Raw genomic sequence first — 14,260 nt, forward strand, 5'->3', positions numbered from 1 at the left:
AGCTAGTGCGTGGTAAATGGAAGCATTTCAAAACCCAAAGAGCGTAAAGAAACTGCCCACTAAGAGCATTGCTGGCATGGAAACGATGGTCCCCTTTACCTTTTCCAATGAAGTAGCTCTTTGAAAAAGAAGCCCATATGCAAGCAATGTTCGCCTGTTTCAGGTTCTGCATATATTAAAATACATTTGCCTGCCGTAACAGTTCGTCGCATCAGTGTGGCTACGTGTCTATCGTCTGCGCATTTCCTCCGGCCGCTGCAAATTATCCGTTAAGATCTTTATTTAATTGGGAGCACAGACAGGAAGGCAAACAAAGAACTTGCTTGTAGTCGAAGTAAATTGATGCACACAAGCCAGAATAAGTTTTGAAATCTCAATTATTTTGCTAGAAGCAAAGACGTGGTTTCACTGTTTTGTCTGTGCCAAAGGTGATGCAGGCCATTGTGACAGTTGCAGAGCAAGTGGGTTATTGCGCCGTCTAGGAGATATCTTGTTGACCAGGTCCACACAAAGATAACCCATCATTTGTTTTAAACGGCAATCGCTGCATCTACTAAAGATACCAATAGTATGGGCACAACAAAATGCTTCATTCTCGCAGCAGGGGGAATGAGATTACTGTTTAATCTCGTTGTCTGAATTGATGGAAACTCAAATTTTTCCCTTTTGTCTCCCACCCACAAATTGTGTCCTTACACCGCAAACAGCAATATAACAGGATGTTACGCATCCCATCTTTAGGCTGCTCTGAAAATAGTTCCATACACATACGCATTCCATGCATACAATTATAGTCGATGTTTCCAGCTCTCCATTAAATGACGCTAAAGGCACAACTCAAAATCGTCCGTATTTCTGAGACTAGACATCGATCTAAGACGTAACGCGGCGCCAATGTAATAGTCTCAGTTTTGAAGCCAGATTCAGTGTATAATCGCTCCACGAAGAAATACGGAATACCGTCTTCGCGCAGTAGCCTTTTTCGTCGCGGGCGCCGATCCAGCGATCAATAATGTGCCATAGGGCCATCCATCAAGCTTTGTCAGAGAAGCATCTCGGAGCGCAGCCATGCTGGTCCCGTGCGCCGACCATTTTGATGATTTCGCCGTGTAGTTTGTGTCCCTGATAACCTTTTCTTTTTGTCGATGCTGATGCAGTTGATCTGGAATGGATGTATGCGATCAGATCTCTCTTCTCAAAGCAGTGCGAACTCGGAGGCTCTCATAAGCTATGAATTTAGCAGTAGACCAAAAGAATAAAGTGTCCGGGAGTGCTGTCCGTGTTAGGTCCATTGTACAACGGCGAATTTGCTAGGATGAAACGCAGTGCGGTCGCAGCGAGCGCGTTGCAGATCAGATTAATCGCGAGTTTACGTCCTTGAAGGCGTACCCTAGTTACAACGTCTCTTTGTTACATCACCAGGTGGTACCATCGGGTTCTGTCACGACAGAACTAACCTAGCATACTTTAGCACGGAAAGCTTCACTTTAACTTGGGTTCCCTTAAAAACCACCTTCAATGTGCATTACATAAAGTGCGGGGTTATATATTTGACGAATGAAACCTTACAGGCAATTCCCTCAGGATATCGTGGTGACGGCGCCCAGAATTGCAAATGAGCATGTGATGCCGGCGACTTCGTGGGGAGGGCCATTCCAGTCCGCAATTATTAAGGGAAAAAAGTATCCAGAAAACGTTGCAGTGCGGGCTAGAGGCCGAGTAATCTGATATGTATGTGCAGTGTGGTGAGATATGTAAAAACCTGTGCAGCATGCAAATGCAGGCAATAAGGCGACGAGGTACGAGGCTGTCGAGACTGGAATCCGTCTTCAGATATCAAATGCTGATAGAGTACGAATTTGCATGATGAATGAAATGGTCAACTCGGCTTTGGGTGCATTCGAGTGCATTTGTTACATATATCTGAGGTGGGTTGCATATGTGACTGGCGTTCTCAAGTTTTGATGTAATAAGTGCTTTAAATGCAAGAAGTTTAACATGTTATCAAGCACGACGAAGGTGACGTCTTATGAATCCTAGAGACCTGTTGGCAGATGATGATATTTTAGGGCTATATGTGAGCGCCAAGATAGATGGCTGCAAGGCGTGATTCCAAGATAGTTATCATTGAACGCATTCTATGGCGGAGTTAGTAACTTCGCAGGAAAATAGAAGTAGGTTGCGTTGGAGAGTAAAGGAAACTAATTTAAACTTTTTTAGCGTTTAACAGCAATAACTAGCAGTCGCATCATTCGTTTACTTGGTTGAAGTCGTTTTTTGGGTCAACGTGACGAGAAATATTAATAATAGTACGACAGATTGGCAAGTCGTCGGCGAATATATATTTTACAATATACGTACAGTGGTAGGTCATTTACATATATTAGAAACAGGCTAGATTCGAGTAGGCATTTCTGCGGAACGCCACAACATACTGGTATTGAAGTTGAGGCTTGATTTCCAACAGAAACTAACTGTGAGCGGTTTGCGTCGAATTTTAATCTTGTCTAGAACTTGAGGGCTGAAATTTAGACGAGCCAGCTGTAGTGACAGGCGTTGGTGAGGTACCTTGTCAAGAGCTTTTGCCAAATCTCAGAAAACTGAATCAGTTCTCTGGCTCTCATCGAGGCTAATGTGCAGATCAAAAATAAAGATTGCCAGTTGTGTTTCACAAGGGAGGTGAATCAGATCGTTGGCTCTCATCGAGGCTAGTGTGCAGATCAAAAATAAAGATTGCCAGTTGAGTTTCGCAAGGAAGGCCCTACGTGAACGCAGGATAAAACAAGATGCTGGAATCTGTTGTTGCTTGAGAGATGGGGCAGTAGTTTAATTGGCATTTTCTTCTACCTTATTTGTAGGCCATAGTAACGTTTCACACCTTCTAGTCGTCCCGTATCGTTCCTGTTGAAGGAGAGTGAGAGAAATAGTAAAGACACGGTGCTCTACTCGAATCCGTGTTCAGTCGGGATAGGATGAACGTTAGGTAACGATTTCGCGTGTCCACAATGCAACTTGTACATGGGCAATAACGAAATCGACACTTAAGTTAGCTACGCAAGATGGCTCCAGCCACTGGCCCAATATGAAGGGGATGCCGCTGATATCCATCCGTGCGTACATCAAGATGTCGCTCTCCGTCCTCTCTCGCCGCGGTTCCTGAGTAGCTGAGGCGTTCGGCTGCTGAGCACAGGAACCCTTGACCGCTCCCAGCCATGGCTGCCACATTTCGATGGAGGTGAAGTGAGAAAATATCTGTGTAATTAAACTTCGAGAAGCTTTTATAAACCCTAAATGGTCGAAATTTCTCGGAAGCACTCCGCGAGAACGTTTGTTGTTGCTAGCTTTGGCAAAGGTTCACTTTTATGGGGCACCAAACATTTGGCCATGTTGCAAAGAATTTCTGCGGCTGAACACCGTTTAGCAACATACTAAAGTTCGGCTTTCACCTTCGACCTTCCTCAAGAAAATAGTTTTCGCGTTTCAGATTTGAAAAATGGTTGTCAGCAAGGACAACTGCTACATGTTTGGGGTTATTCAAATACTGCAGAGAGACCAGTGGCAATCCTATGCCTTAAAAAGCACTTTAAAACACAATCCGTAACATTGCTGAGAAAGCTTTGATCACCACGTTAGCCTACACAAAGTGGACCTCTAAAACCGGGTTGCTATCGTCGAAAGCCTGCTGCAGACAGTGAAAAACCAACCAATCATGCTAGACTAAGAAATGAAGACACTCAAATATACCTTACGTAAATCCAATGTCACACAATTTGAAAATCGTAGCCAACAAGCACAACGGGCCGGTGCCTTTACCAGCAACTTTGAAGCCCCAAAAACTGGGTCTCATCATAGCAGCATAAATTAACGAGGTTGGTGCTATAAGCGACATGTAAGGTGCAATGGGAACTGTGCGTGAGGAGGTTGCTTAAGAAATTCTCTTGCATGCAGAAAATTATTCACAGTACTTTTAGAATCTGTTTAAACGACAGGATGCGTGATCACTATTAACCTTCTAAGAACGAACCGAACTCGCACTTGTGAGCTCAATGCCAGCCAAACTCACCAAATATCAAGACTAAGCTACAGCTAGCTATTTACATACCCAACAATTCTGGAAAAAAAACATTTTTGAGCTGCAAACTGTTTACGAACGCAATATTGTGTCTAATGAAAGATTCCACTATAACAATCAATATATCCGCAGATCACCCGACGGCAGTCTCCCAATTTTTTTTATTAACGTCAAAAGCGTTCCACATTGGTTTCCTATGGCAGTCTTAGCTGTTCGATGCGATGCACGGAAACACTTAAAAAGAAAAAAAATTTGATGGAGATCCGAAAAATGGACCATTACCTTCAAAGTTTCTACAGAAGTATCTTACGGTTTTCAAACTTTCAAAAATTTTGACCAAAAATGTTGTGCATGCCATTGTTTAATGCGCTGTGCGTTACTTCCAGCTGTTTCCCTTTCATTTCTCTTGACCTTTTTCTTGTAGACGCCTCCGCTAGAAGCGCCGCACACGAACACACAATAAACGAAAGAGGCGAAATCAGTGCTGCACAGGAGCTGTGCCAGTGTATTTCAGACCGGAAGCCTCCAAGAAACCTTTGCACCCCATAAATGCGGATTCTTTCATTCCTCCCCGACAGGCTTTTCATGGGCCAGGTATATTATAGCCTACCTCGTCCTTCCATCTACTAGTCCATGCCACCTCTGGCGCACTTCGCTCGCAGTGCAGCACAAGTTTGCGGGAAGAGAGATTAACCGGGGTCTGCCAGGTCATTTCAAGCGGCCTGCAATTGTTTATCTCTTGCATTTTGCATGTGAGGTACGCACATGTCATTAGTGTTCATTTGCCGAGTTCACCAAAACCCGAAAAATAAACTGCGCTACAGACTTCATGAAACATACTTCACGTAGTCATAAATTTTCAAAATGCAGCGTAATAGTATTCGTTCTCTTTTGTCTGTTTTACATGTTGATGTACAGTACTCACGGATTGAAATAGGACATTCGAAGCCAAGCCTTGCAGTGCCACGCAGGCATGTGGTAAACCACAGGCCGGCTCGTTGGCGGCTGGAAGGAACAATTCTGCTTTGTAGATGTTCTCCCCCTCGCGCCATACCACAATGCGCCACCTTGGTTCCATGAGCATCTACGGGCGGCGCTCCATGAAGCGACGGCCACGCGCTCCGAATGTCCTATTTCAATCCGTGAGTACTGTACGTTCTTTTTGTGCCTTTTATTGGGCTTCGTGAATGCGTGCCGTGCATGCGTGAAAAATAGGGGAAATCAGAACGCGCGGGATATATCTTTGTGATGGGCAGCCAACAAGAACACAGGCAACGAAAAGTCCTCATCTCCAGAGGAGCGCCAGATGAGTTCGCCATCATTCGCTAAGCCTCGCACTGACGGAAATATTGCCGCTTTTTTTTTGTGGAAACTTTATATATTTCGGTGTAATTTCCTTTCGTGTGACAGCTGGTGGCTTTCAGTGAGAATATGGGTTTTGGAGCAGCTTGTATTACCGGTACCAGTTCGCGAAACAAGGAAGAGGAAAAGTTGAATAATTATTCGGTCCTTTCGAGAGCTATTGAAAACAGCTAGACATTCTCGTGAGCACGTAATTTGCTTCTAGAGTACTTCTTTTTCATGGTAGTGGCTAATTAATTGATCATCCACAGACGGGCGACGGTAATTAATCAGGCTACAATGACTTTCGCTCATGACGCGTCAAGTCGGCGTGTTGGTTTTTATTACCACCGATATGCAAACGCGGTGACGGTAATATATTACAGGAAAATGCTGTGCCGACTTCGGAAGCTTATAACATAGCGCGGAAATTAATTTCGGCTGAAGTTTCGGTTGCTTCTATACAGATACCAGTCATACCAACTAACTAATTGGCCCGGCGGTTTTTGCCCGAAGTTCCTAAAAGTATTTTAGTATTTTTGTTTCCAGTCACTGCTTTAAATTATAATATGTTTCAGGATACCTTAAAGTAGCTGCCTTCTGATCACAAATGAGCTTGAGTTTATCAGGCAATGCAGTTATCGTCTTTTCACTAATTGACTAATTGTCAAACCACTCTGAGCAGTAATGCTGCAGTTTGGGCAAGTGGGTTGGTGATTTATGAATGAAGACTAGCCCACTCTAAGCATAGGGACCGAAAAAGGAAGTGTCTTTTGCACTCGGAAGCGCAACAGTAAAGTGTGATACAAGGTGGCTACAGATTTGCATCGTTTATGTTGCTTTTCGAACTACGCAATATCATAACGATTACATGTCTGGACATGTGTTCATCTCATTCATAAAAAACAGCCCTAGTTCAGTACTCGCTGCGCTTCTCATGGCGTCTTCTTGGACGCATTAGCCGTTTTTAAAATCTGAATGATATTTAGAAGACATACGTCTAATGGTCCCGTAGTTGTATTACTGTAACTAAATTTTATATGATAACTGCCTTAACTTCCTGCTTCGATTAGGAAACACGGCAGCATTTAGGTAATTAGGCTTCAAGTCTTTTTTGCGGCCAATTTTTTCTGGTATTGTTATCTTGATATCATTCGTGCGCCATTTCTCGCGGCCACCTATAATATAACTGAAGGCAATTACTGAAAAAATTGCTTTCTTGTATTTCGCGCTCCTTTCTTCTTCGTTCAGGATGATTTCAGTAATGGCAGATATTGGGTAAGCGGCTTCAACACAAGTGCGACCCATCTAGTTATATTTTGCGCCTCAATAAACCGTTCAACTAGCTTCAGTGCAAGCCCTCCTGGTGTTCCGCTTAAAGAATAATGTGGTGTGTGTTCATTTAGTGCAGTGATAGAATGCAAGTTATTGGTGTCGTCTACAGAAGGTAAATAAATATGCGGTATTCGGTCCATTATGTGGTTATAGTATCATACGCATTAATTTAATAAATAGATCGTTCGCGAAAACCTTAGCGAACATAACTCAATTACCGTATTTCCCGGACTACATTCCGCACCCGGTGTATAGCCCGCAGGTGAAAATTTTACCTGAACATAAAAAGTTTCTGCTTAGATAGCCCGCAAGCGGTGAATATTTCACAGAGACGAATTTCCGCCGACAGTATCTTTTTTTAGATTGTCCGTAAGCAGTCAACATTTGGCAGGCGAAAATTCTAGTGTAAAGTAAGAAACTTCCAGGCCTAAAACGACATAAAAGTTAGTTTTAAAATCCGCCAAATTATTTTCCACATCCTCTACGAATAAAGAATGTAAACCACGCCGGATTCCACGGATGGCTCGTCAGTGTCTTCATCCCTCTCAGAGTCGGACACCTCGGTTGCAGCAGTTTTAATTCGGCTTTAGCGGAGCATTCATGACAACTTGACGCGAGAGGGCGTGCCACGAATAAAAGACATACTTCCACGGTTCCGCAAAAGATGTCCTACGCATTTGTAAATAAAAGCACTGAAAATCCGGGAACTGCAAAGCAGCCATTGTAAGCACCGCAAGCAGCGTTCGTTTGCATATCCAAGCTGTTTGCTTATCGGAGGTGATCTGGATATGTTATTTGCGTGGTAAGAGGTTGTAGGAGCAGTCGGGCCACGTGTTTTTTTTTTCTGTGTTACACCCACGCAACGCTTTTTAGGCTTTGACCAATTATCTTAAAAATTAAATCGTGTACAGTCCCCACCCATAGAGTCCGCACCACATGAAATTCAGTTTTTTAAACATGTATATTCCGCGGACTGAAGTCCACAAAGTACGGCGCATAATTTATGCCACCGAACGACCAGAGGAGGCGTAGAAAAAGCTAAGTTGTTATTGTAACACAATGGTGAAGGCCCTTTATTTTCTTTTTAATGCCACAGCTATAACAGGGCGATGACGGCGAATAGTGTCCGAAGTCGGCGTAGGCGTCTGTGTAAAACCTCCGCTTGTCACCTGCCACCTCTTCACCTGCTGCAACACCTGCTAGAACAAAACACCAACTATTATGAAGTACCGGCTTTAATAAACTCTTATCTGTAATGAAACAGGTTCTAATGAAACGTCGGCGATAGCGAACTAGTTAAGGATACTTCAGAGACAGGGGATAATAACTGGATTCTAGTGGTGACAATTTCTTAGCGAGGTTACAAGTAGCGTGAGTGTCGTAGAGTTACAGTTCGTGCTCACAGAAGAATGCTCCCGTATTCCTCCGTATCAATGCAATTGATCGTCCGTCAATTTTTTCTTGAAAAATTATTGTAACATCGTAAGAAGGCTATCGCGTTAATACTTCCTATATCAAGGCTACTTCCGCATACCCTAACGCCGTGTAATACGAAAGTGTAGTGAAAATCTTAGTTGTAAATTGAATGGTGCCTTTCAGTAAGGCGATCGCGTAGAATATATAATAATAATTCGATCGAAGTTCTAAGTTTTTTTCATCTGTTTTTGCAGCTATCCTCGTGCCTTCACCTGTCACATGACGAACTGTTTGGTGGAATATCTCTTAAAATTTTGAAATATCCAATAGAAAATCAGAAAGTTACGCTGTGGTGTGTGCTGGTCGAAAACTAAGCGAACCAAGCTTGTGACGGTCCCAGCGTAACGGTCCCTCTTCTTTGCGACGACGGACCATCGTCATCTTCTTATCACCGTTAAGAGGAACGATACAAGCTCCCAGTGGCAGCCGTGCTGCATACTTTTATGTAAAACAAAAGTAATCGAGGCAGTAAAAAAAAAACGCCGAAACTGGCGCCTCCACTGGCTGAGGCACTAACACGGCGGTTGCGGCGGGATGCACGCGTTTTCTTCTGCTTCGGCACTGTGATCACCAAGCGCGAGACTGGGAAACAAAACATGGTTACATCTAAGAATATTTACTTGCTTCGCTTCGACTGACACAAGTTAAAGCTAGATAAGGGCCAGCGCTTCTCGCTCTCTGGCGCCGCGGCCGTCACTGCTGTGTTATCGCTTTGATATCTGATAAGACGCACCACCTCGCATCGCCCTGCACTTCATTGGGCGCGGAAGTGGAAGCGTTCTGTACGGTGTGAACGTTTTGAAAACAATGGTGCATAAAGCAAAATAACGAACTTTCCTGTGGAAAAGCGGTTATAGTGTTACCGACATCTTCAGTGCTAGCGTTCGCTTGATCCCTTACAAAAATGGTCTATAGACAGTCTATAGACTTTTTATAGACTGTATTGTATTCCTGAACATATTTATATTTTCTATTCATAGTCTGTAGACTTTCTATAGACTAACGTCTACTAAAAGTGCACGACCATAAATCTATACATTGTGTATTGAGTGTCTATAGGATTTGTATTGCTTACAGACTGTTCTCTATGGTCTATAGAGAGTCTATAGACTTTACAGACCGAAGTATATGATCAGTCTATAGACTGTCTAAAGAAATTTTTTCAAGGGATGAGCCCAATCGTGATGCCTTTTGTATGCTTTCCAAACGATATCACGCTGTAGTGACCATGCCTGTGAACGGTCCCGAATCCCAAATACCCGGTCATGATTATGGCCTGTGCGAAACGCGCAAAAATAGCACCTCGCCGCACTTTAATGCCTCGCAACTTTTTATAGACTGTATTGTATTCCTAAACATATTTATATTGTCTATCCATAGTCTGTAGACTGTCCATAGACAAACGTCTACTAAGTGTACGACCATAAATCTATACATTATGTATAGAGTGTCTATAGGATTTGTATTGCTTATAGACTGTTCTCTATGGCCTATAGAGAGTCTATAGTCTTTACAGACAGAAGTCTATGATCAGTCTATAGACTGTCTAAAGAAATTTTTTCAAGGGATGAGCCCAATCGTGATGCCTTTTGTATGCTTTCCAAACGATGTCACGCTGTAGTGAACATGCCTGTGAACGGTCCCGAATCCGAAATACCCGGTCATGAGTATGGCCTGTGCGAAACGCGCAAAAACAGCACCGCGCCGCAAACAAGTGTAGGTGTCTTCGTGTTCGAAATCTCTGAGGTATATGTTCGATCCAACCGAAAAATTAATTTGCCTCCCTCTTGAGACTTGAGCGTAGAAGGGGTGGCGGTATAGGAGCTGTTTGCATGTTTAGTGCAGAACGCAAGAAAAAGGAGAGGTAGCTTGGCATAGCCAGTGAATACTCGTTTTGGCTGCAGCATGCACCCAAAAAAAGTCACAGCCGCACCTCAAAAACGCCAAAAAGTTCTATGATGCCGATTCAACGAATCTCAGGACAGCATCGAAGCTGAAAGAAAACATGCCTCTGGATTGGATGGTAATCACTACTTCAGTGCTTCGTGTGGTTTGTGTTATTTTGGTGCAAGTCTCGTAAATTTTCTCGGCTTATTGTCTGAGCTTTCACATTTTGTGCTACGCTGTCACTTATCCCTCCGGCATTTATGGACCAATGGCAAGAGAATGATTTTGTTTATTGCACACGAGTTGCGAGGCATTAAAGTGCTGAATAAAACTATTATTTTCGGTATGCGCCTGTAATAATTTCTATTACATTGCTGTGAAGAGTGTTAATGTATATATGTATGATTAAGTTTCGCATTTAATTTCCTGATTGGTGGGCATTTCAAAACAATCCAAATAGCTTTATTGAAAAAAAATTCAATACAAACATGCTGCCCGGGTGGCACATTTAACAAACATTCTCGCATTGGAAAGCAAAGCCTCAGCTTGGAAAACACGTGTGCTGGTAACTTCCTGCCTTATAAGTCCAGAGTCAATGTTACAGCCCTCCTATCTTTAGTATATAAGGTTAGACTGCAAGACACACAAATAAGTCATTCTATTAGGCTCTGGGTGAAGTCTTATTTTAACAAGGTATGCTTTAGAAGACCGAGTTTTATCGTGTTCAGTGCACAAGCATCTCAAATGTTATCTGTAGATAGCATATCTTTCGTTCAGTGGTTCATTAGCCAAGTTAACGGTTGCATTAACAGACGCACGTACGCACTGCTATGTGCGCACTGCAGTAGCAAACTAGGACATGTGAATGAAACTATTTTTGGTAATATAATTATTTGTTCTGGAGTGCGGATAGAGAGGATTGGATAGGATAACTTTATTGAGCTTTAGAGCAAGTGCTTTTATGCGGTTCAGACCAGTACATCACCGCAAGGGTCGGTTGCCCCTATTCCAGGGCTCCGCTGGATGCTGCCGTCAGCTGAGCTCGCCTTATCAGACCGATCTGGTCATCGCGGCAGTCGCCGGAGAGCATACGCGAATTTTTCTTTAAACACATCACAGCCGCTTACCACAAACCTGTTGCATCAGATACGTTACCCAAGGTGCATGTACTGAGAAAAATAGGATAACTGAAAGACCATACCTAATGGCATGTTTAGTTCCACTTCTGCAAACAGCACTTGACGCGGAGCCTAGAAACATCCATACAAATTACAGCAATTATAAATAACGCTGGAATCACATAGCAGGTTGTTTCTAAATGAGAAAAGCTGTGACACCACAACTAAGAGTGTAGCAACGCTTTTCTATGTGCAACTTTTCACTTGAGCAGGTAATTTACAATAGAGTTGCCTGCATTACGCCCTACTATTCTTTCTCTTTGTGATATAAAGAAATCAAAATTTATTTTTCAAGCAACTTTGACTAAAAATGTAGACATGTTTGTTAGAAAAAAACGGCGCTTAATTAGAAGCATGCTAAATTAATTACCAACAGACTTTTGGTGTGAAACCTTGGCACAAAATCCGTGTTGTCGGAGTAGAAGTTGAAGCCTATTAACCTTAACGACTTTGTTTTTTTGCAGGGCTGTCTTGGTACCAAGCTGCAACACTGAAGAAAGAGGTACTTGGCCCGCTGAAATTGTCTATGTTGGCATTTTTTTCCGTCAGGCGATGCGCGGCAAATTGGCCGAAGTATTACCAGGACGCCCATCGTAGACTATGTCACTTAAAGTAGCTGAGTATACCACTGTAGAATATGAAACACGGGGCTCACCGTTGTCATCTGCGTTAGTATGACAGCTCCACGTGGAGATCCAGATGGAATGGAAGGTGCTTTCGGAAATATCACTTGCGCCCTGATCAGCACAGGAAACATGAGCGAGATCGCTGCTGTTGGCCCGGGGTACATCCTGGGGCCTCGCTACCACAAGAAAGCTCGCATCGTCATCATCATCATTATGATATTAGCTTCAATCATTGGCAACGCTGTCGTCTGCTGGAGGCTTCTTTTCAGTAGACGTCACAAGCGCGTGTCCAAGGCCAGGGTGCTGTTCCTCAACTTGGCCATAGCGGACCTGCTCGTCGCGTGTATCACGATGACGTCACAAGTGGTGTGGGAGGTGATGGGTATGGTGTGGATCGCGGGTGATGTCTTCTGTCGCTTTTTCAAGTTCCTACAGACGTTCGCTTTGGTGTCGTCTACCTATATGCTTGTGACCATCGCGGTGGACAGACATATTGCCATCGCCACTCCACTGGCACCCAGCCCGGACCCTTGGAGGTTGGCCGCCCTCACTTGGCTCGCTTCTTGCATGCCTTCTCTGCCGAACGTGTATGTGTTCCACAGCGTTGAAGTGACGCCTGGCAAGTGCTTCTGTGCCTCCATCTTCTACGACAAGGGTACTCCTCTCTATCATCGGCAGATCTACATGGGCTTCGTGTTTTTTATGGTGTTTTTAGCACCGCTGGTGCTGCTGGTGACATTCTACGCTGGGATCCTTTGGGCCATTAGGAAGCACAGTTCCAGAAGCGGGAAAGTGGGACAGCAGACTATTTCATCCCTGCCGCGAGCCAAGGTGAGCCTAATTCTGAGTCTTTCCACGCGGCTTTACGTCTGATCTTGCTTAGGCGCACAAAGCACTTAAGATGCTACGGGATGCGAAACTGCCTCCTTTCGAAAGATCTCTAGAAAATTTTGGTTACCTGTGGAGCGCCATTTACTGCATTATGCCCGAGACGAATGATTTGGTGGAGGTTGAGCTGCACAGCTTCAGCAACTAGGGAGTCAAAGGAAGTTACTTTGATTCTAGAGTATGGCTCTAAGTGTTGCAGTCCCACCCTTCTTTATACTTAAGGGACTTGGTTCACTCCTTAACAACCGGCATTAACGACACAGAAATGTCATAATACAGTAAGGTTCGCGCTTGAATTAGTTGAACTATTTTCAAGATTCACAGAGTGTGCATTATCAATTCACAGTTGACAAACCTCATGTGTAGAAAGATTTTAGGTATGTTGATATTTAGCAAATATGTGTGGAGCGACAAAAACAGTGATTTCTGAACGACCAGATATTGATGACTTTCAAAATCACACATATTGAACGAAAACTTCAAGAAGGAGCGCTGCGATGGTTTGGTCATGGAATAAACAGAGGCGCCGAACACTTTGGGAACAAGGGGACGAAACGAAAAAAGCAGCCTAGAGGACGAGCGAGGAAGATGAGGCGAGAGGATGTAGAGGAAGGTCTAAGAGAGAAGAAGCCAAGAGTCAATGGGTTAATGATAGGGAGAAGTGGAACGGGGTCATCAGAAACTGTGATCCTTCATAAAAATAGGACACAGGTGCAAAGAATGAGAAAAAAAAGTGATTCTTCAGGGTCGGGGATTTACGATGGCACTAAATTTGAATTTTTATCTTCGTGTTTATTGTCATGTTTTCGTGCTTGTCTGCATTCATCTAATCTGACTTATGGCATGACACATAATAGCGTTTTCCAGTTCTTAGACATTTGTCACTAGGCATCATCAGGCATCATTTTTTGTCATCATGTCAGCATAATTTATCATTAGGCATCAACCAAAGTTTTCCTTTAGTAACTATCTTTCATGTCTTGTTGCAGCTGAGAACATACCAATTTGAGCAGCTGGAAAACTCACCTCGAGAACGCTGGGTGCCCGCAGCACCTGCTCACTATGTAGTAATATGTAGGCTAAAGAAGCCTATTCTTTTCATCTGTTCATGTATCTTTGTAGCTATTTTATTCTTTTATCGTGCAGTACACAGTAAATACGGGGACCGTTTTGGGGTATAAATGATGAACTTTTAAGATTAGATTTGTGTGCTTCACATGTGAAGCATTTGCGATGTGTTTTATTGAGTGATATATATTTGCGAAATTCCTCTCAATAAACGTCAGTTGTAAGTTAAGCGTTTTGCTTGTTCGTCTTTTGTCTCTCCTTCGTTTGTGCTGTTAGCGATTGGAGTGCTCAGTTTAGCCCTAGGCTAATTTCCTCTAGGCTTATTTGCTACAAGCAACTCGCTCTCTCGTTTGCTGCCCATGCAGCTGACGGCCGTAATCAGTCTTCCT

The 14,260-nt window shown here is 43.5% G+C and overlaps 1 protein-coding gene across 1 annotated transcript in view; it reads left to right on the forward strand.

Moving 5' to 3' along the window:
• LOC144123625 (gonadotropin-releasing hormone receptor-like) overlaps positions 1 to 14,260 on the forward strand; it is a 49,432-nt gene that overhangs the window by 20,912 nt on the left and 14,260 nt on the right. Inside the window, exon 2 of the mRNA XM_077656426.1 lies at positions 11,754 to 12,746. Within this exon, the coding sequence (XP_077512552.1) occupies positions 11,964 to 12,746 (783 nt within the window). The 5' untranslated portion in view covers positions 11,754 to 11,963. The remainder of the gene's footprint in view (positions 1 to 11,753; positions 12,747 to 14,260) is intronic.

This window comes from Amblyomma americanum, chromosome 3, assembly GCF_052857255.1.
Source record: "Amblyomma americanum isolate KBUSLIRL-KWMA chromosome 3, ASM5285725v1, whole genome shotgun sequence".
In the NCBI taxonomy this organism is placed as follows: domain Eukaryota; kingdom Metazoa; phylum Arthropoda; class Arachnida; order Ixodida; family Ixodidae; genus Amblyomma; species Amblyomma americanum.